Here is a 22,781-nt window from a genome sequence, read left to right as displayed (position 1 = left end):
TTTGGAAAACTAACATAATTGTTTTCCCGATGGGGTTTACCTGAAGCGGAACTCGGGTTCCTTTATTCCTAAATGGCCCCGCCCACGTGACACCCATTGGTCCAATCAGGTACTCGGAGCTCACCTACAAGAAGCTTGTGTGTGTGCGTTTGTCATTTGGAGGATGTGAGAAGCAAAAGAAGCCGCCGCGTGACGCTTCTAAAGTTTAAACGTGCGTGAAAAATGGAGCCCAGCAACCTGAAGAGACTCTTCTGCGCCTGTGACGTCAACCAGTCCGGCAAAATCGAGTTCGAGGACTTCACGGTGGTGTGCCGGGAGCTCAACGTGGACGACTCCGAGGTCCAAACATTGTTCGGAAAGTTCGACGTGGACGAGGACGGCTGCATCGACTACGGCAGGTTCTCGTCCAGGTTCCAGGAGGTTTTCCAGGCAAGGGGTCTAGCCGGTACCGGGATGGAATTCGCGGCCCGGTTCGATGCGGAACAGGTTCTTTCTGAAAGGTCAGCTGGTCGTCAATTCATTTCACCATATGGAGCTCATGAATACGTTGCAGTATTTACTCGGAAGGGAAATGCATTCAAGCTGTCATTGATTGCAGTCTGTGATGGGAAGTAACGAAGTACAAATACTTGAGTACTGTACAGAAATACAAATGCTGTACTCCTAGTTTTCAGTTCTCAATATTGACGTACTTGAATCTACATTTGAAAATGGACACAACATAGCAGTTTGCGTCAAGAAAGAAAATTTTGTATTGTATTGTCAAATATAATCTAAAAAGTATAGAAAAAAAATAGTACTTTACGGCAAACTGTAACGTAGAAACGTAATAAAGGAGATAGTAAAGCTTTCATGAAGTGCATCGAAGATGAAAACCTCGCACACACACACAAGCAGGATAAGAGTTCCCAAAATGGTGCCCACCATCATCACCAGGTAGGCTCACTGGTGATAGGACATTGTGATTTACTGGGAGTTTTATAGAAGTGAAGGAAATAAAGTGTTGTGTTTGGATATTTGTTTGTTTACTACTTTTGTGAAAGCAACAACATGATCAGTCTTTACAAAAAGATGATCGTTATTCATAAGAGCATCTAATTAATAGTCATCAAGCAGTAACCAAGAAGTAGCTCTGTTTAAAAAAAAAAAAAAAAAAAGCTGGTCTAGAGAGTGCAGTGTCACAAAAAAAAAAAAATCTAATAAAAAAACAAACAAACAAAGATACCTTGGCTGAGATGTGTCGACTGGAGCTAATTGCACAAGTGATCAATATTGAGCGAGCGTTGAGCATCGTTGATAGCTGTCAGGATGTATTGCCAAAGGGATGATTGAAGTTCAAACCATTTCACTAATAGATGTGTTGAGAAGCGGCCTATTGTTTTATGATGTGGACGTCAGCAGCATTCCAAATGGAGTCGCGCGTTTCATCACAGCCAAGTAGTAATTAATCTCAATCGTAAACATTGTTAAATGTGACCCGACCGTGTCAATCAAAACTGCAAAATGATTTTCTTGGTAAAGAAAGAACATTCAAATGAGATCTTAAATGTGATCCCATCGCCAAATTTTTGGATGGCCGTGATGTCTGCGTAACTCGGCTTTCTACTTCTTCTTCTGTGGCGCAGTCTTCGGGAGCAGCTGGCCGACCTTCATCGGGCGATGGAGTCGTGTGGCGAGCCCGTTTTACTGCAGCAGTACGAGCAAGTTGTCTACTCGGTGGTCAGCCAAAGCCTGGACAACCGACTGGAATGTGAGCAGCTGGAGGCCAGTTTGAGGCGGTGAGTGAAAAAAAAAAACGCGTCGGTAGGCTCACAAAATGTGGCTCACAAAATGTGACAAAAGTTTTCTTCATTTCCAGGAAAATTGCAATAAGTGGGATTTATGGGAATAAATTATTATATTTACAAATGTAAAGGTTGATACTATAGGGGTGTCAAAATGAGTGTGTTCATTTAAAGTTCCTTTAATTTCACTCTTTTTTTTCTTTTTTTTAACGCACGATTAATGACCAGCCCGGAATTCCAGTCGCAACGCAGCAGACACGTCCGCGTCAAAATTTACCAGTAATAAATGTAATAATAATGCATATATTTGTGGAGATTGGGCTCAAGTTGTACTTAAAAAAATTTAAAAATGTGCAGAATTTCACAAGTTGCTTTTTTGTTAAAGATTAGATAGCTCTTAATATGAAAAGAAAAATGCACTGAGTTGTCACCAACGTCTTACAAATGCAATGATGCCATCTAGTGGCAGAAAAATGACCAACAAAAATCAAAATCAGTTTTTTTTTTATTTTTTTTTTTAAATACATCTTTTTAATTTCAACTCAATTTTATGAATTATTATGAAATGACTGTCAATGACTAAAAGATGCAGCCATATTTCTGTTTAACATTGAAAACTTAAAATATTGTATATTTTTTTTGTACATTTAGAATGGATATAAAGTGTGTCGTGAGTTAACTATTGAAGTCATGCGGTTAATTACGATTAAAAAATTTGAATCGCCCGACACCCATAGAATAGGTATCTTAAATGCAGTTGTGGAAAGCTGAGCGTAAAAAAATATGCCACATTGAACACATCAGTCTTACAATCTAATTTCATATGTACAAGTTGCACTTGAGTAAAAGTTGCAGGATCAACCAAACTAGGGGGGGAAAGTGTGCTTTATAGTCTAAAAAAAACTAAAAAATTTCCTGGAGCATATTTCAAAATGTAAAAATTGGAAATGGATTATCTCGGCAAAGGAGAAGCGTGCACTAAAATGGATTAAGACAGAAGTCTACGATCAATTTTAACTCGTGAAAGAAAATGGAAGCCAATCAAAAGGGCTGTTTATTTTGGTTCCATGTATCGCTAAATGCTAGCTTTACCAAAATGAGAAAAAAAAAATTCACATACCCATAGCAATCATTTTTTTACAGTTTCTATAATTTGAGGGTTTTGCTTCATCCTTCTTTTATCTACATCAAAAGCAGTGTATCGTAAATGTGCACGGATAATGTTAAAAAAAAAAAAAGAAAGAAAAAAGGCAACTGTTGTTTGGTTACTTTGCGTTTTCGTGTCAAACTCTCCACGCAGGCATGAAAAGCAGGTTCCGAACATGCGGCGTCCAACTCTTGTAATAGTACAGATGGTAGATCAGATGCAGATCACAAACATAAATGCCATTCTCATGTTTAGCTACCATTTCCTTCTACTTTTTTCCCCCACAGCAGTAATAGGTTTAGTTGTTCTCACGACATTACAGCTAGCTAGCTAGCGAGCTGTTTCGCTTACTTTGTAGCCATACTGATACCATACCAGGATACAAAACACACACCTGCAATGTTTGATGCATTGAGAAAATTATTATTATTATTATTTATAGGCCGTTTTGGTGACAGAGACTCCCCACACTTGGCTTTTTTTTTTTTTTTACCATAAATATCTATGAAATTCAAACTGAAACTGTATAGGGCTGCTCGATTATGAAGAAGATATTATAATAATCACGATCATTTTGATAATTCAATTCACGATTAGAACAATCAATTATTTTTTTGTTACAAAACAAGAAAATGTTTAAACGTAAAAAATTATCCAGACAAATAAAATTATTTGAAACACTGTAATTATGTGCGTTCCTTTTGGATGAAACATTTATTAAATTAGTTATTTTGAAATTTAAAAAAGATGCAAATGTACAAATTTAATATTTGTAATATTTTAATGTAAAATTTATATTTTTTTAGTATTTATTCAATTCAAAATTTGTATTAATAATCCCTTTTTTTAGCTGGGCAATAAATTAAATATTTAATTAATTTAAATGATGATTAATTTGATTAATCAAAATCGAATTGCTGAAAATAAGCTACAACATGTAAATAATCCACTCTTTTGAATGGCTATTTTTTGCACAAACTATAAATGTTGAGTTTACGTTAAAATGTATTTGAAATCAGTATACGATATTGTTGTCTGAACATTTTGCTCAGGGTTTATTTTTGAATAAATGGAACCTTTAAATCATTTTTTTTGTTGGGTTCATTATTTTGATTCAAATCGTAATCATCCAGAATGATTTTTATTTTATTTTTTTGAGATTTTAATTTCATGGTCATATCGCCCAGCCCCAGTCGAGTGTAATAACTGAAAGTGTAATAGAATTTAGATGAGTTGCACAGCCCAAGTCCTGTAAATAATCTTGACTTTCAAGATATCATACCTGCGAACGTCATTTGTGTTGATCTGTTGATCAGACCCGGCGGCATCAGCGGCATCTCCACCGTGAGTGACGCGGGCTTGCCACCATTTGAAAACAATAATCGCACACACAATGGCTGTTTTTATGAGTTGCCAACATCCTGGTTAACATTTCCTTGATGGCTCCTGTTACTCAACTTTGCCAGACGCTGAAAAAGGTCAAGTATGATGGGCGGATGTCGCGCAAAGCTATTTTCACCCGTCGACGGGTTGAACCTGTATTCACCTGTGAACATGTTTTACTGCACATTTAGAAAAATGGCAGTCAAATTTGTCACCAAAAATATTAGCAGTATTTGAAACTGATCTCAATTTACTTGCATTATTATTATTATTTGTTTCTATGAGTGGCAACAGGTGCATACAAAGCTTAATTGCGTCATCTAGTGGAAGCGCATTTCATTGTTGTACTTGTCTACATCGCTGGCGTAGATTAGATTATCATTAGATTAGATGAACAATTGATAAACATAATTAAGTGAGATTGGATCATTTCCCGTAGCACGCCGGATGATCTCTCAAAGCAATTTAGAAAAGCGAGTGTTAGTAATGTTGTAATATATATATATATATATATATATATATGGAATATACATTGAAATATGCACTCTTAGCATGCTAAATCATTTAGTTGGATTTTTTTTTTTTTTTAATATATTTTTGTTTTAACAACTGTATTTGGTCGTGAAAATATGTTTTCTGAAGCATGGCTTTTTATTATTAGTGTGGGGAAATTACATGTCGACGTTTGAGAATTTTTTTTTTTAATTGACTGTATTTTTTTTAAATTAAATTAACAAAGTAATATATATATATATTTAATTAGGGCTGCTCGATTTATGAAGAATTCATAATAAAATAAATATGAAGAATTAATTTGGAAATCACGGTTAGGACAATCTTTTTTTTTTTTTTTGGTACAGACAAAAAATAAAGTCAAACTTGTTTTAAAAGAAGTTGTCTCCAGAAACTCCTTCCTAGTGCTGCCTAAATAACAAATGTTGATGTCATAAGTCATCATTCATCAAGCTGCTTGTATTCAAACGAGTATTGCGTAACCGTGTCAATTGCAAGAGAGAAAAAATATTGTTTTCATTTCCTGATCCTTGGGTTAGTGTTACAAAAACAAGTTTGTGAGTTGAGACATTTATAAAAAAAATCTTACGCAAAGCACTTTGAATCTGGTGAGTGAGAGTTGAGTGTAGTGAGATTACAACCACTGCCCCCCCCCCCCCCACACACACACACACACACAAACCCCGAGCCTCCTCTGTGTCAACGTTGTTCCCGTACCTCAGTGACCTGCCGCGTGCGACGAGGCGGGGCAGAAGCGGCATTCCTCGCTGAAGGAAGTCGAGCGCGTCAAAATGCGCTGCTCGAACCTGTTTCTTTCACTCCCCCGCCGCGCAGCATCCGCGGCTCCATTTTCAACACTTGATTTCGGAGCAGGGCTCGTTTGGTGATCCTTGTTTGCGCTTGTGTGTCGAGCAGAGTGGCGGACATGAGCAGCAGCCAGCTGTCCGACGTGGAGGACGACATGCAAAGGCAACTGGCGGGGGCCGAGGAAAGAGCCCGGGCTGAGGTGAGAAAGATCTCAACTTGATTACAACATCCAAAAACATTCCCGGTTTGCAAGTGTTCCTTGTTTCTATTCCTGAAAAAAAAACGGTGTCATTATTTGTTTGAACATTAGCCCAGTGCTTAAATAAAGGGGGAGGGGCCAAGCAATTCAATAATGATTCAAAGAAAATCTTTCAACTTTTCACCATGCGGGATTTCTTTGGAATCATTTTGAGACGAGATGACCCGTTGGGCCACTGACCGGGAATCAAACTTGCGCCGTCCTTGTGGGGTGCAAATCAAAGTTTTCAAACGGTTTGAGGCCAATGGACGAATATAAACGTCCACGGCAATGAACGACTTAAAAATAAGTGTGTTGTGCTCACGTTGGATATATCTGCACTGTCCTTGTATATTGCAATTTAAGAATCGATGTCTTTATTTGCTGTAAAATCCCACAAATGACACTTTTTTTTTTTTCTTCATTAAAAAAATACCCCAAATTAAGGGAGTGCATTATAAAAAAAAAAAAGAAAATATTTTACGTTGTTTGGATGTTTGCCAGCACCGAGGGGTTCAAATTAATAAATAAATAAAATTAAATCACTGATTTCTAGTGCATTTCAATACATAACATAATTCAATATGCTCCACATACTGTCATGAAAAGTGCAACATTTAAAAGCAGTTGCAGATTGAAGAGATTTCAAAGTAAAGAAATAAAAAGAGACCTTACTAAAATGACTTAAAAAAACAACAACAACAACAAAAAACGTGCAGTGCACGAATAAGATTTTGGAGAACATGATATTTAAAAACAAAAAAAAACAAAACTGGATTTAAAAGCATTTACACTTGATTAGTACGTTTTGAATCGCTAAACATTCATATCATTCACTCTGATAATAAAGGATACCAACAAACCAGTACAAGTACAGGGAAGAAAATGCTTATTAAAACTCATTCAAGCCCAAAAACATATAATTACGTTTTTTTAATACTTTCACTCTCCAAAACATATTTCTATGTTTTGGTTGTTTGTTTGTTTTTTTTTGAAGGGGGGGTTCAAGGGCATATAGAAGGCTTTGATGCAGCTTCTGACCTGAAGAGGTCGCTGAAAGCCAGCGGGTGGCAGCAGAGTATGAGATCAGCCGGGGCCACGTTGCAAAAAAGCTCTTTTCCCCTACAGTTCTAAACAGGTTTGTGAATAATGATGAAACTTAGCTATATTCTAATGCTAATTGCTGCCAAACGGATACAAATGTACTTTTTTTTTTTTTTTTTTTTTTCCCTGATGAAAGAAGAGACTCTAACCTTTCTCTTGGTAGGTTCCATGTTTTTATAGCAATAGAAGACCATATTCTGTGGGCCATGCAAAAATCTGTCACAATCCAGTCAAACAGCCGGGAGCGAAGGGGGTTGCTTCAGTCAAAATGGTTGCCAGTGACTTGTATGCATGTATTGGTGGTATTTTCCGCTGCCCTTCGAATGCGAGCGCTCAGTCGCTGCTAGTGAGTCGCATGCACACAAAGAAGCTTCTGTTCAGCGGTTTGGTTTCTCTCACCGCTCGGCTTTTGTGTGCGCAGGAGCGCAAGAAAATGGAGGAGGTTTTGAGCAGCATGCAGAGGAAGCACGGCAACCAAATTGCCGACCTGCAGGCCACCGTGGAGCGACTCCTACAGGTTGGTGGCACCCGCCTCGCCATCTTCAGCCCGCCGGGTAAACATTACAAGGTGTTGCGTAACTGGCAGGCAAGAGGCTTTAACATTCCCAACTGAAGACCGGCCTTGTGCGGTATCTCACAAAAGTGAGCACACCCCTCACATTTCTTTATATCTTCTCTTAGTATAAAAATGACACAATGAAACGTAGTCTGTGTTATCAAATATATAAATGACGTATTGATCCCTCAAATTACAGCCATTAATAGTTAATAACCCTGACAGCAAAAGTGAGCACACCCCTATGGGAAAATGCCCATAATGTCAAAATATATGTATGTAACGAGTTTGAGAGCTGGAATACCAAATTTAACACACCTGCTCCTGATTCTCACCTGAGACTTTGTACACTAACAAAACCACATGAACCTGTGGAGGGAAAATGATGAAATGTGCTCAGTTGGGACATTTTCACTTAGGGGTGTCCTCACTTTTTTTTTTCAGCAATTCATGGCGATTATTTTGAGTTATTTTAAAACAAACACGGTCTGGTAAAAGTTGAAGTACCGATTCAACTTTTGTCCTTCAAGTGAAATATGCAAATATAAAAGTAAAAATGATTTTGTACATTTCACTTTCTGTTTTGGTTGCTTTTCACACAGTAAAAAATCCAAACAATTAGAAAAAAAATGTGACCGGCTTTTTTTTTTTTTTTTTTTTTTTTTTTTTAGCTGAGGAACGTAAACACAAACGAGTTTAGCTGTACGGACGAGCGTGAAGACCAATGAAACGCAACGACAAATTTGATAATTACGCGGCGCCAGGATGCCAGCCGAACCGACCCGACGACGTCACAAATGATTCGGATGAAAAGCTCTCAAGAGCGCCGAAGACTTTCTCCCGGAAATGGCGTGAAGGTTCCAATCCGAATCGACGGTCTTCATGCACGCAATGTTTTACGTGTGTGCTTGCAATGCTAGTCTGAACATTTCCGGTTATTTAAGCGCACAATCAAATAATAACCTCCCAACGTGAATGTACTGCTAAAACGTTCAAAGCTAGCTTGTTCCTATTTTAGCTCGTAGAACATCCACTGTCGACAAATCTTTGTAATCCAAATTGAAAGTACATTTTTAGTTCCTGGAAGTTCTTTAACAAGTCTATTTGTCCCTTTTAATTTATTGTTCTCATTGACGGCGGCGTCCAGAAAAGCAGGTTCTGGAACGGAGCAATGCACGTAATCATGTGTTGGGAAATTGTTGCTTAAAATACACTTGAGTTGATGATGATGATGATCGGGCACTTTGGAACATAACAGTGTTCATGGTTTGGTTTGTGTTGATTTTGGAATTAAAACAAACCAAAAAAATTGCTGTGAACAAATTTTTTTGGGGCGCCAAGTAAAAAAACTGTTTGCAAAAGTTTTTTATTTTTAGGACAATGCAAATTAATTGACACCATCCATGTATGCTTTTGTCTTTGCCCTGAAATTTAAACTTCTTTTAAAATAGTTAACCTCCTCCAGCTTAACTAGTTGTTTTGATCTTATTTCATAACTGCAATTGGTAAACTGGCACAGCTCTTCCTTTCACAGGAAAAAGCTGCACGACCAGTTAGCCTCCTCCTAAAATTAGCCTCAAATCATCCTTTCATCCTTTCCTTTAGTGCACGTTTAAAAAAAAAAAAAAAAAAAACTACAACAAAAATGTATTTATTTATTTTTAGATAAATTATACCGCACACAAATGTTTATTTTTTTATTTAAAAAAAAATTTTTTTACTGCACGCAAACAATTTTTTTAAAATGTATTTTTAGAAATAAGTAAGTCTTATCGCACACAAACGTCTAAAATGTATTCATTTATTTATTTTTAGAAATAAGTTTTAACGCACACAAACACAAAATTATTTTTATTGCTCTTTTTATGTAGAAATAAGTCAACCAAGTTTTGCATTCACTTTAAAAGTACTATTCCTGGCGCAAAATTAGATTCTGGATCAAGTTCGAAGAAACAATGAAGTCTGCGTGTGCAAATAAGTTAATAGCTTGACGTATGTTCCTACTTGTAATTGTTTTCGTGTAGAGTCAAGCGCAGTCTCGTTTCACGCAATCCAAGGAGGAGGAGCTTGAAGTCAACAGACGCATCGGCCAACTTTCCCAGGCGAGTTGACTGTGAGGGCGTTGAGGAGAGCGGCGTCGGCGGCACGCACGCACGCACGCTCGCACTGCTAACCCTCCGTTCCGCTGGGTCCGACGACTAAATAATGTTTCCTCCTCAGGAGAACGAGCTGCTGCGCTCGTCCTTGCTGGAGGCGCAGACCGACGTGGGCGCCCTCCGCACGGAGCTGGACAAGCTGAAGAACGCCTTCGCCGACCAACGGGCTCAGCACGAGCGGTGAGGGCTCGAGCGACCGACACCGAGCGCAATCACTTTCTTTTTTTTCTTTTTTTTCCCCCGCCCCTCACACATCTTTTTCTTTGTGTCGACAGAGAAACAAACGACTTGAAGAGGATGGTCATCGAGTACGAGTCGTACTCCAGTCAAGTCCAGATTCTACAGTAAGTCTCTTTGGAATCGGGGAATAATGCACTTGTACTTCATTTATCACCACACCCCCATTAAACTGATAATATTTGAAATATGAATGTCTGAGAAAACGTATTCAAACTGATCAATTTGTCAGTCAAATTGTGTAATTACCAAAAGTCTTTTTTTTTATGTTTTTGGGAAAGACGGAAAAAAAAGCTCATTCAACAACCAGAAGAGTCCAGTTGCCTCGATTCAATGACTAAGAATCTACACAGACATGAAGATCATTTTATTTTATTTTTTCAAGCTCATTGGTATTTTTTTTTAATTGCTTTTTTTTTTAAATTTATTTTATTTTTTGCACCTTGTTAAAATTTGACATAATAGAAAAATAGCTTTTGTATGAGACCAGGATCAAATGTTATGGAAAGTTCTTTGCCGCTTTTTGTGCCGCTTTCTTTGTTGGGTCACTTTTAAAATGAGAACAAATGATGAAAGTATTTCCTTGGCAGGGAATTGAACAAGCAGCTCTACGACAGCAACGACGGCTTGCGCGCGACGCTGGTGACTGAAACCAAACGCGAGGCAAGTTTCACTTTCATACTTGAATTGGAATTAGTCAATTAAATACAAAAAGTCAGCACAAGTTGACTGTCCCGTTTTTTGTTTTTTTTCTTCTTTCAAGAATGAAGCGCCTGCTCGGAGGAAGCCCGTCAGGCAGAGCACCCTCAAACACAACAGGTCGGTGACAACAACCACTTGTTTTTTTTTTTTTTTTCCCCATAAGTTGAATGGCATGAAATGACAAGGAAGTGGCAAAAAAAGTGGTTTCATTTTAAATAAAAATAATAAAATGTTAGACACTGCATTATTTCTAATGTTCTTCTATTCATTACATGTTTGTTTTTTTATTCTTGAATTTATTATTAAAGAATGTGTACAGTAAGAAGTTACATTTGATATAAATTAAAAAATATTCAAAATGGAACTATATTTTCAAGCCAATAATAATCTGGCAATAATGAATAAATATTTGTAATTAAGAAATTTTGAGAAAAAATCAAGCATTTATTTAAATATATATATATATATATATATATATATATATATATATATATATATATATATATAATTTATTTATTTTAAAGGGGGTGCTAAAAATGCAAGTGAATAATGACTTTTTTTTTTTTTCATGTTTTGTCAGCTTAGAGTCGAACGTGTCGACCATGTCGACCATGTCAACCATGTCCGACGTGTCGTTGTGGGCCGACAAGTACCTGGACAGCGGCGTTTCGCTGCCTTTGGACACCACCGAGAGCTCGGCCAGCGACTTTGACTTGGAGACGGACGACGGCCGGGGCTCCACGGAGACCATCCACCGGAGCTACTCTTGCGCCCACTCCGATGGCGAGGTCACCCCCCCCACCCCCCCACACCTCCCCCTTACTAATTCTCAGCCCGAAAACAATCATTTGAATTCCTCTTTTGACTTCATGCGGCAGTTGTTGGACACCAAATCTGAGGCGGGGCTTTCCTTGGCGCAGAGCTTCGGAAGTTCCAACGCGTCCTGCATGCGAAAGCAGTTGTCCGCCTTCACTAAAGAGGTAAACGGCAATACCGGTGCACTTTCACTTGCATTCCAGTCATGTGTTCATCCATTCACGCCCAGAGGCGCTCAACACGCAAACTGGCTGACAGCCAGCCAACTTTGCACTCTCATTCGCTCACCCCATGTGACTAAACGGGCTAGGCCACGCCTTTTTACAGACCGACACGACAGTGTAAAATTTGAGCATGGTGACACTAAGTGGACAAAAATAATATCTGTACATCCTCGCGGGCATATCTTCTATTGCTGTTATGCATAACATTCAATACTTTTTTTTTTCTTCTTTTTTTTAAGATTAGACTCAGATTTTTAGAATTGTTATATTTACATATTTTAAAAGTATTTTATGTATATCATATTTTGACAATAAAGACGAATGAATGAATATTTTAAGAAAATAGTTAAAATATTATGTAAATAACTTGTAACGTCATTCAAATATTATTTTTAACCAGTAATAAGGTAAATGTAAAAGGTCAGACTTTATATTAATATACTATAAATATATAAATTATTAAAACTATAAATCCCAATCTCCCCAAAAAAATAAATAAAAAAAATAAATAAATAAATAATTGTCTTTTCTTTTTTTCTGATGAGAAAGTTACTCTAAAAGGTTTTCCACAAAATGCCTTGGTTGGCTGTATTTTATTTATTTATTTTTTAGGACAGACTTTTTTTTTTTCATTCAGACTTTATATTAATATATTTGTAATTTTTAAAAATGTATTTACTTTGTATTATTATTATTTTTTAATGATGAGAAAGGTAATATATACTCAAGAAGGTTTTCCAGAAAATGCCTTAATTTGCAGTATACATATTTTTTTTAGGACATGAAACTTTTTTCCAGTAATATTAAGATAAATTTAAAAAGTCAAGTAGCTAATAAAAACATTCAACAATAATAAAGGGGGGCTTTTCAAAATTGAAAAAAAAGTTTCAGGAATTGATTGAAAAATTGCAATTTTCAAAAATCTCAGAGGGAAAAAATATTTAAGGAGAATTTTTTTGTAATTAATTTTGCTAAAAATTTTTTGGTATAACCTTTTTCAAATAGTCATGATGAGGAAAAAAAGCCAAATCATGTCTTTGAAGAAACAAGCAGTGACACTGAGAGTAAAGAATGATGAGTTTGTTCCCATACTGGGGCCAGTCTGGAGATTCGAGTGTCCGTCTTAAGATTGACTTGTGTTGCGTTTGTGTCAGAGTGCGGGCTCGGACTTGTCGGACGGCGACGACGGCGTGCCCATGTACCGTCTGGTCTTGGCGGGAGACGCTGGAGCTGGCAAGTCCAGCTTCCTGCTGCGACTGGCCCGCAACCAGTTCAAAGCGGACATACAGACCACGTTGGGTATGTTGACTTAAAATAAACAAATAAATCCAAAGTTCAATACAGCTGATCATCGCCGATGTAGAGAACGTTAACGCGAGACTTGTGAAGCCTAATGGCGTCTTTGCTTGTGCATCAGGGGTTGACTTCCAGATCAAGAAGATGCTGGTGGACGGACAGAAGACCAACCTGCAAATATGGGACACGGCTGGACAGGAAAGGTGACGCAATCACTCGCCTTGAAAGTAAATGCGGATGAGAGAATGGATGGCGAAATAGAACAAAAATATAGACTCGGGCTGCGAATAACAATTATTTCAACTCATTCACTGCCAGCCCGGTTAAAATGGATTTTTGACATCTGTAGCCGTCAATTGCATTCAATGAGTTTGATAATTGATCAATATGTTGATTATTTTGTCAATTGAGGAATATATTGTAATAAGTTATTATTTGTATTTTTTATTTATTCTTATTGTCATCATTTATTATTGTAGTTCTATTTTATTATTATTATTATTGTTCTATTTTTGTCATTATTATTATTTTTATTATTATTATTGTAATCTGCTGTAACACAGTTTGAACATAACTGCATTTTAATACAGGGGGAAATAAATGTACATTGACATATTTTACACGTAAAAATGTTAAAAATTGTACCTAATTGTTTGAAAGCAAGCAGTGCTGAACGATGAAATGCAAACTGGAATAAATGTACCTTAATTAAAAATTTTTAAAGTGCATTTATTCCAGTGAATCTTTTGCAAACCGCCAGAGGAAGCCCGTGTACTTGTATAAAAATTAGACAAATTAATTTTAAAAGTACTCTTAAAGTTGTAATATTACTAAGAAAAGTAGTTTATTTATTTATTTTTGTAGAAAAGTCAGAATTCCCACACAGATATAAATGCAGCTTTTAAAACAACATTGCTAAAGGATGAAATGCAAACTGGAATAAATGTACTGGAATTTTAAAGAATGTGCATTTGTATGCATTTATTCAAGTGAATCTTTTGCATACCACCAGAGAGATGTACTTGTACTTGTTTAAAAATGAGAAAATTATATGAGAAAAGAAAAAATATAGATCTACTCCAAAGATATTAAAAATCATCCCCCCTCCAAAAAAAAAAAAATATATATATATATATATTTGTTATTATCATATTATTTGCGTGAGTGTCTAATGGATTATTTTTTGTTTTTGCACGTCCGTAGGTTCCGGAGCATCGCCAGGTCTTACTTCCGCAAAGCTCACGGGGTTCTGCTCTTGTACGACGTGACTTCCGAGAGCAGCTTCCTCAACATCCGAGACTGGCTGGATCAGATTCAGGTACGAGCCGACGTGCAGTCGGTACCCAAACCAACTTTGCTTTGACGTGTTCCGCTCTGCGTCCAGGATGCCACGGAGGAGGACAAAGTTCCCGTTTGCATTATTGGCAACAAGGTGGACATGCGAGAGAAGATGGCCGCCAAGCGCTGCGTTAGCACTTTGCATGGAGAGAAGTTGGCCACGGTTGGTTGTGTTGCCTGGAGAAATTCTCAATTCGTGAGCTGTGTGCGCGTGCGTTTTGCTGTTGTCGTTCATCCAATCATGGATGGCGTCGCGTCTCCGCTGTTGTTTTAGGCGTACGGCGCCTTGTTCTGCGAAACCAGCGCCAAGGAAGGAACCAACGTGGTGGAGGCGGTGCTCCATCTGGCCAGGTTGGTGTCATTCGTTGCCATTTGCATTTCCAAATAGACTTTGAGTGGCTGACTTTTGTTGTTTTTTTTTTTTGTGTGTGTTTGTTGGCTTTGAAGAGAAGTGAAGAAGGGCGTGAAAGTGGTGAAACCGAAAACAACAACGTCGCCGGTGGATCTTTTGTCGACAAACGCCAAGAAAACTTTCGGCACATGCTGCCGCCTGTAGACGCACGTCAAGATCACTTTTTTTTTTTTTTTTTTTTTTTTGTAGTACGCTGTATATTTATATAGAATTTTTGCTAATGATGTCCATTCTCTTACTTTTTTTTTTTTTACAAAATGGGATCATATGATCATGAAAGTTTCACTGTACCGCCATCAGGATTTTTTTTTTTTTTTTTTATTAAGCTGTATATTTATATAAAATTTTGGGTAATGAAGGCCATTTTCTTATTTAAAAAAGGAAAAAAAAAAGAATGGGATCATAACCTGCAAATGGATTTTTTACTGCACTGCCTGGAAATAGCAATTGTACAAATGCCAATATAACTGTACATGTGATCAATCACGTTTATATTTTTGTATTTATTGGCTTGTAAATACTTGTTCCTGATTGACCAGATTTATTGGTTTGCAAACTCAAAGTGGAAATTGTTCATTTTTGTATTATAAGAACAGCATCAGTTTTTTTTTTTTTAAGGTGTGAAACTACATTTGTGGAACTATTTTATTAAACCTCAATCTGGACAGTATAATATTTAGTCTGAACACATTCACTGTGGTAAAAGCACTTTTTTCCCCCTTTTTTTTTTTTATGTGTTGAATTTTTTTCTAATAAAATCTTCTGGGAAGATTGACATCTGTCAGAATGCTGCCTCCATTGGTCTTTCAAGTAATTGTAACCCTTACATCCTTTATATGAACGGCTGTTCTTGGCCCGGTTCCATATGCACGTACAGTACATGACCCAAGTCAAATTGTAGGCCATCCATGAGCGGCTAAGAACAAGAGTGAGCTAAATCCATTTGCCTTTTTGTATTTGTGTTGTAACCAGAGGATCTGAGGTTTAGGAGTGCTATAAAGACATTTAGGGGTGCTTGGGTACTACAACGGGGTGGGGGGTATGTGATAGGTAGCTTGTTGTGGTTTGGGGTTACTTCCCACTCCAAAAATTGCTTGGGAAGTCAGTGAGTAAATCAAATCTAATAAAAGTTATGCAAAGGAGAAAAGGACTTAAAATATAAACATATCCCAACCCTAATTTCTTGAGAAGGGTACTCTTTTTGATCTAACAGCTCCTCAAAAATGAAGCGCCCCCAAAAATGGTCTAAATACACGTCTGGTTGTAACCAAGCTCTTATCTTTCAAAAACTAACTTTCTAATGTGTATTTGAATGAGGAAAATTTACACTCTATATAAAACTTGAATGTCAAATATAATGTAGTAGAGAATTCAACCGTTTTCGTCACTTTTTGCTTTAATTCAATGGGCATTATGCTGCTGCTTCTGCTTTGTGTGCCTTGGCCACCTGAGGGCAGTATGACGTATGATTAAAGTTGGTACCAAACCAACCTGTTGTGGAAATTTACACTCTTGCCTCCGTATCATCTTTGACATAATGCGCACGCAGTCTACTCGGTCATGTGACAGCATGCTCCAATAAGAGCGGCGTATATGCGAGGGTGCGGAAGTGGACGTCGGTGAAGTCTTCCTGCTGCTTAAAGTAAGTAACTTTTGTCCGTGGGGTTTTCTTTTTCTTGTGTCTTGTTTGACAGCGCCGTTTATGTGCTCAGTTTGAATTGGATGTTGAAGTGTGAATTAATAATAAAAATAAAAATAAACTTTTGTCCGTGGGGTTGGTGGCCAAAGTTTGGTCCTAAAAAGCCGAAGTCCTGCATATTTTCGGTGTCTCCTGCCTCCAACCCAGGTGTTTCAAATCATCAGCTCATAATTACGTTCTGCAGGAGCCTCTCAGCTGTGTTCGAGGAGGGAGACCTCAAAAACATGCAGGACTACGGCTCTCTAGGACCAAACTTGCCTACCTCTGGTGTGTAGATGCTCAATGGGTAGATGCCACGGACTTCCGACTTCCGGGTTTCACACGTCAGCGCCGTTTCCGGCCACTGCTGTCAGCGTTCCAACACTCGCACTCACACCAGGCGTAGGGCGTCTCAGCTCTCTGAAATGCTTCAGACAACTGAGGCAGGCACACTACACACTCGCACCCGTCGACAAGGGCGGAAGCGCAAGTACTGGGATGCACGCGGCCCACACGTCGCACACAGCAACCGGAAACAGCGCTGATGTGTGAACTGTGAAACACGGAAGTCGCAAGTCCCGCATATCTGTTTGAATGGGATAAGTTGCTTAGTAAACGTTTGAAAGTGCTCTTGACAATTCCGAACATCCATATTACCGCAGTGCAATGCTTCATTTCCACGGTGTATTGTGTTGCTTTTGCATATGACTAGCACACAAACCAATTTTTCATATGTTGGGACTATCAAGTGGTACCATTACGTAAACGATTATAGTTCATTCTGAACTCTGTTGTTGATGTGAACGAGAATCTCGAAGTGCTGCTGATGGCCCAAAGTCAAGGCAAAAATAAATAGTATCATTCTTTTGTCTATAAAATTGCTAAAAGCTGCAAAGGAGCTAAATATTCCTTACATCTGACAATGAGAGCGCCACTGCCACCAACTTTATCGGATGTGCAATTACAGTTTATTTTAGTACATAAAAAAAACAACAACTGATGTCACACGTGCCCCCCACCCCGATTTAGTGAGTTATTTGCAATGAAATCTGTGGCATTTCCTATTGTGTTAGCTTAAAGATGCCGTTTGAAATATACACCATGTAATTCACTTTGTTTTGGGTTTGGTGAGTGCACAAAAACCTTCAAGTCAAAAACTTAAATTTAGACCAGTATTCATCTGAAAGGAGGTATCCCTTTTCTGTATTTATTAGAGATGTCAAAGTTAATCGATTATCAAATTAATCGACAACTATTTTAATCATTTGGAGCCATTTTTTAAGTTCAATTTAAAATGGTCCAAATCTTCTGATTTCAGCATATCAACAGTAATTGTTCACTGATTTCTGTAGTCCTTCATGAAAGAAGTCTGATTATCTTCTGTGTTTAATGAATCAAAATAAGACATTTGCAAACATCTGTTTTTACTTTAGAAAAACAATGACTGAACTGTTGTTGTTTTTTTAAATCACTATATGAGTACAAAGTATGAAATAAACACCAATCACTGCTTAATAAACAGTAATCAGGAGAAAACATGTTTTTTTAATTCACTTTAATGCTAAATTCAAATGAATCTGATTAGTTGATTAATCGATTCTAAAAAAATATAATAATTCAATAGTGACAGCACTAGTGTTTATTAGTCACTTTAATGGCAAAAATGGGAGTTAGCCCACTGTAGTTCTCTCAATGTTGTACAGTAAATAAGAGAAGAAATGTTTGCTGAAGATGAAGTGGCGTTCAAGTCCTTGCCGTGAGGACGACTGATGTCACTAAGCTGCCCAACGCCACCACGAGAGCTCCGAGGATCAACTTCCATGAGATGCTCTGAAACCAAACAAAGTGAAATGTTTGGGAACGTGCTGCTGATGTTGCACTTTTCAATCATCTCACCCATGTTGTCTGTTTGGAGGGGAGGAGAAAAGGTGCGATGTTTTCGCCCAGCACCTCTGCGGGCTTGGCTTTCCATTCTCGGGTCGATTTGCCCCCCGACTGCCTCGTCACAAGCTTGGAAAGCTCAGCATGGATAGCCTGAGGGAATTTTTTACATACTTTTCTTATATATATATATATACAGCTCTGGAAATAATAAGACCCTCACAACACATTTGGATGACCTTATAAATGTTTGCTGTAGTTTTCAAAATGTCCAGCGGATGGCAGCATAGCATAGGATTGTGAACAGAAGTTTACTGTACGCCATATGAATAAGCCAAATACTGAATTTGACTTCATTTTAGGTCAGTTGGTTCCACACAATTACATTTTGTGCTATACAATGAATCCAGAATATAAAGTATTTGAATTTAAATGAATTTATTCATTGAGCCTTTTTAAATCTCTGCAGCCTTCGATTTTTGTCTGTATACAAACGACCCTTGGAAGAAAAAAGTCAGGGTGTCAAATGAGACTTTTTGTTCTGCTTCAGAGTCCGTGTTGACTGCAAAGGATGACTCGTGTGACTCTTTCGTAGCGAAGCTCTTAAAAGACAATATTTAGCTGGCGTCAATGTTAGTTGTACTATATTTGCAAGCTGCTTGCTCTCGCCTCCGTGGGCCCGTGTGGTGCAAAAGAGTCAAAAGTCAAACAAACAAGACGGAACAAGACGAGGCTGCTCAACACCAGAGGAAAAGTGTGCCAACTTCATGTTTCTTGCTAAATGGATTTCTTCGTTTCATTTAGATGACAACGTACCGAAAATGCAAAAGTCAACCCCCCAATAATATGGTTTATGTAGCCCCATTAGCCTGAACATTTTTGAAATCAGGCTACTTCCTGTTAAAATCAGGTCACTTGTGGGTCACTTCCTGTTGAAACAGGTCACTTCTGGGTCACTTCTTGTTGAAATCAGGTCACTTCCTGTTGATTTTAGGCCACTTCCGGGTCACTTCCTGTTGCTTTTAGGCCACATTAAGGTCACTTCCTGTTGAAATTGGGTCACTTCTTGTTGAAATCAGGTCACTTGTGGGTTACTTCCTGTTGAAATCGGGTCACTTCCTGTTGAAGTCAGGTTACTTCCTGTTGAAGCAGGTCACTTCTGGGTCACTTCTTGTTGAAATCAGGTCACTTCCTGTTGATTTTAGGCCACTTCCGGGTCACTTCCTGTTGCTTTTAGGCCACATTAAGGTCACTTCCTGTTGAAATTGGGTAACTTCTTGTTGAAATCAGGTCACTTGTGGGTTACTTCCTGTTGAAATCGGGTCACTTCCTGTTGAAGTCAGGTTACTTCCTGTTGAAGCAGGTCACTTCTGGGTCACTTCTTGTTGAAATCAGGTCACTTCCTGTTGATTTTAGGCCACTTCCGGGTCACTTCCTGTTGCTTTTAGGCCACATTAAGGTCACTTCCTGTTGAAATTGGGTCACTTCTTGTTGAAATGAGGTCACTTGTGGGTTACTTCCTGTTGAAATCGGGTCACTTCCTGTTGAAGTCAGGTTACTTCCTGTTGAAACAGGTCACTTCTGGGCCACTTCTTGTTGAAATCAGGTCACTTCCTGTTGATTTTAGGCCACATTAAGGTCACTTCCTGTTGAAATTGGGTCACTTCTTGTTGAAATCAGGTCACTTGTGGGTTACTTCCTGTTGAAATCGGGTCACTTCCTGTTGAAGTCAGGTTACTTCCTGTTGAAACAGGTCACTTCTGGGTCACTTCCTGTTGATTTTAAGCCACATTCCCGGTTCACTTCCTGTAGAAATCGGGTCACTTCCTGTTGAAGTCAGGTTACTTCTTGTTGAAATCAGGTCACTTCCTGTTGATTTTAGGCCACTTCCGGTTCACTTCCTGTTGAAATCGGGTCACTTCCTGTTGCTTTTAGGCCACATTAGGGTCACTTCCTGTTGAAATTAGACCACTTCCTGTTGAAATCGGGTCACTTCTGGGTCACTTCCTGTTGAAGCAGGTCACTTCTGGGTCACTTCTTGTTGAAATCAGGTCACTTCCTGTTGATTTTAGGCCACTTCCCGTTCACTTCCTGTTGAAATCGGGTCACTTCCTGTTGCTTTTAGGCCACATTAGGGTCACTTCCTGTTGAAGTCAGGTTACTTCCTGTTGAAATCCAGTCACTTCCGGTGTCACTTCCTGTTGATATCAATTCACTTCCTTACTTCCTTACTTCCTAACCCTTGTCAAGAAATGTTTTAAAGTTGACCACTATAATTTAGCCAAACTTATTGTTGCCGCTATTGTTTTGCTCCTCCACCAGCAGCACAATCTCATTATCTTGTTTTTTAGACATGTCTATTTTTGAATGAACTGTTAAAAAGTATAAAATGCCCTCTGACTGGTCATTTTAGGACGATTATAAACACGCACAATGAGAACATGATCCAAATAATATGTGTGTGCGTGGCGGCGGCGGCAGTCAGACAACTTTGAGATACAATAACATGGTGAGGTTTATTTAAACACTCAAAATCCTTTTGTCAACATTTTGGCCTTGGCGGAGGTCAGCGCTTTGTGCCTGCTTCTTGCTTTCCACTATTTCTCAATCACGTGTGTTCATGCTTGTGACATTGTGACCTTTGACACAAGCACAAATACTGTACATTGCTACTGTACTGCAAGTTTTTAGCGTGTCTTTTTCTGATGACGTCTTACTTTTGATATTTAAAAAGTGCGTAACCCACAAAGGGACAATGGGAAATGTCAATTCTGTTTCTCGTGCGCATTAGAAAGTTTTCTTCCATGCGCGCTAAAAAGTATTTGCTGCATCGATGCAACTTGAAGAATGAGCCTTGCTGCTAATGTTGTGGACTTTGGTCAGATTTGGTCTCACCTTGGTGGTCGGCTCCAGTTTCAAGGCCTTCTTGAGCAGCTCCATGGCTTCTTTGTACTTACTCAAGTCTGACAGGATCTGAGAAAACACAAGTTCAACTTTCTTTGAAAACACTGCAGGCGTTCCCTTTTCACTACATTTAGTTTTCATTTGATTTGGAATTTAGTTTTTCAAATTCCGTAAATTTTCTGTCGTTTTTTAGGGTTTTAAATAAAATCATATAGAAGGTTATCATGTTAGGATTGTTTTCATAATAATAATAGTCATATTAATAATAAATCAAGACAATTTGGACACACCTTGACAAATGTCAGTTTAGCAAAATGCAGGCCCATAAAAAAATTCTAGTTGATTATTATTATTGTTGTTGTTTATTTATTATTATATTATTGTTATTATTATTATTAATCAATATAATACTAGATAATAATAATAATAATAATAATAATCTCTTTTTATCTGTCAGTGGTGACCAGGGACAAAATTATTATTATTATTATTATTATTATTATTATTATTATTATCTAGAATTATATCAATTAATTAAAAAAAATAATAATAATTTTGTCCCTAGTCACCACTGGCCGATGAAAAGAAACAAAAAAAAAGTAGTAGAATCGATGGTGATTTTTGTCGTGTTTTAGGGTGGATGTTGTTTTACTTGCTTTGAACAGCTAGGGGAGGGGGCGAGCGCCTGACCTTTCCCGCCCTGTAGAGGGCCTTGACGTTGTTGGGGTCGAGGGCCAGGACGTCGCGACTGGCGTGGAGCGCCTCGTTGTACTGCTCCAGTTTGAGCTGAGCCGTGGCCAGGTTGTTCAAACACTTGACCCGGTAGTCGCGCACCTCCCGCTCTTCCTCCCTGGCGCCGCCATCGCCGGCATCTGCCGAGGAGAAAAGTTGAACAAGTCGCCGTCAGAGGTGGCAAATCCAGGTCCAGAAAGTAAAAACCCTGCCACAGTTTGGCTTTAGCCATTGATGCTAGCGAGTTAGCTAGCTAGCTAGCAGGTAAACAAGCACCATGGGAGCTAGCTAGGGAGCTATCTAGCTAGCACCTGGGGCTAAAGCCAAACCGTAGCAGGCAGAGTTTTTGCTTTCTGGACCCGGATTTGCCACCTCTGATGGTGACAGTGTTGCGGAAAAAGCCGACGGATCCACGTGACTGCTGCCTTGCACACGTGTGAGCCAGGCGTGTTCCCCGCTGGTGTCTCCTCATCTGTGCTAATGATGTGATCTTGATGCCCTGATAGGAAACTCCTCAGCGAGCTGACGCGCTCGCTCCCCGCATGTCGCCGAACAATTACGAGGCGGTTCACGCTTCGGTCGTGGCAAATTCGCTGGCGAGCTCCCGCGCGGCCGTGCACCGCAATTAGCGTCATTAAGAATAACGCGCTAGTTGATTAGCTATGATTATGCGAAAACATTGAGGCAATTTAGCGCGGCACTCGGCTTTGATATTGTGGGTTGGCGGCGGTGGCGGGATTTTGCAGACTACCTCACTAGGCGGCAAAGATCACACACATGCAACAGAAGGCATCTTATAGACTAACAATGAGTATCTTGGACTCAAGGCTAATACTGACAAGACCATAAGGATAAACTTGAAAACTAGCGATG

General features: G+C 38.6%; 3 protein-coding genes across 3 annotated transcripts in view; 2 read left to right on the top strand and 1 right to left on the bottom strand.

Annotated features, from left to right (window-relative positions):
- The first annotated feature begins 137 nt into the window (after positions 1-137).
- rasef2 (RAS and EF-hand domain containing 2) lies at positions 138-15,500 on the top strand. Its single transcript, XM_077568144.1, has 17 exons — positions 138-500; positions 1,626-1,778; positions 5,743-5,833; positions 7,398-7,493; positions 9,557-9,634; positions 9,753-9,868; positions 9,964-10,032; positions 10,516-10,588; positions 10,689-10,744; positions 11,208-11,415; positions 11,506-11,607; positions 12,822-12,966; positions 13,085-13,166; positions 14,167-14,281; positions 14,348-14,464; positions 14,576-14,652; positions 14,749-15,500. The coding sequence occupies exons 1-17, from the start codon at positions 223-225 to the stop codon at positions 14,855-14,857; spliced, it is 1,965 nt and encodes a 654-aa protein (XP_077424270.1). The 5' UTR covers positions 138-222; the 3' UTR covers positions 14,858-15,500.
- Positions 15,501-16,244: 744 nt separating this feature from the next.
- LOC144053280 (RNA polymerase II elongation factor ELL2) overlaps positions 16,245-22,781 on the top strand; it is an 83,095-nt gene continuing 76,558 nt past the window's right edge. The window contains exon 1 of the mRNA XM_077567576.1: positions 16,245-16,355. The gene's annotated coding sequence lies outside the window, so the exon portion shown is untranslated. The remainder of the gene's footprint in view (positions 16,356-22,781) is intronic.
- The window catches only part of fkbp16 (FKBP prolyl isomerase 16), a 33,039-nt gene continuing 28,273 nt past the window's right edge, over positions 18,016-22,781 (bottom strand). Inside the window, exons 5-8 of the mRNA XM_077567578.1 lie at positions 21,867-22,048; positions 21,168-21,245; positions 18,288-18,425; positions 18,016-18,221 (exon numbers count right to left, since the gene is read on the bottom strand). Coding sequence (XP_077423704.1) covers positions 18,135-18,221; positions 18,288-18,425; positions 21,168-21,245; positions 21,867-22,048 — 485 coding nt within the window. The 3' untranslated portion in view covers positions 18,016-18,134. The remainder of the gene's footprint in view (positions 18,222-18,287; positions 18,426-21,167; positions 21,246-21,866; positions 22,049-22,781) is intronic.

The sequence above is a fragment of the Vanacampus margaritifer genome, chromosome 6, assembly GCF_051991255.1.
Source record: "Vanacampus margaritifer isolate UIUO_Vmar chromosome 6, RoL_Vmar_1.0, whole genome shotgun sequence".
Classification (NCBI taxonomy): Eukaryota; Metazoa; Chordata; class Actinopteri; order Syngnathiformes; family Syngnathidae; genus Vanacampus; species Vanacampus margaritifer.
This window is presented reverse-complemented; position numbering and strand designations above follow the sequence as displayed.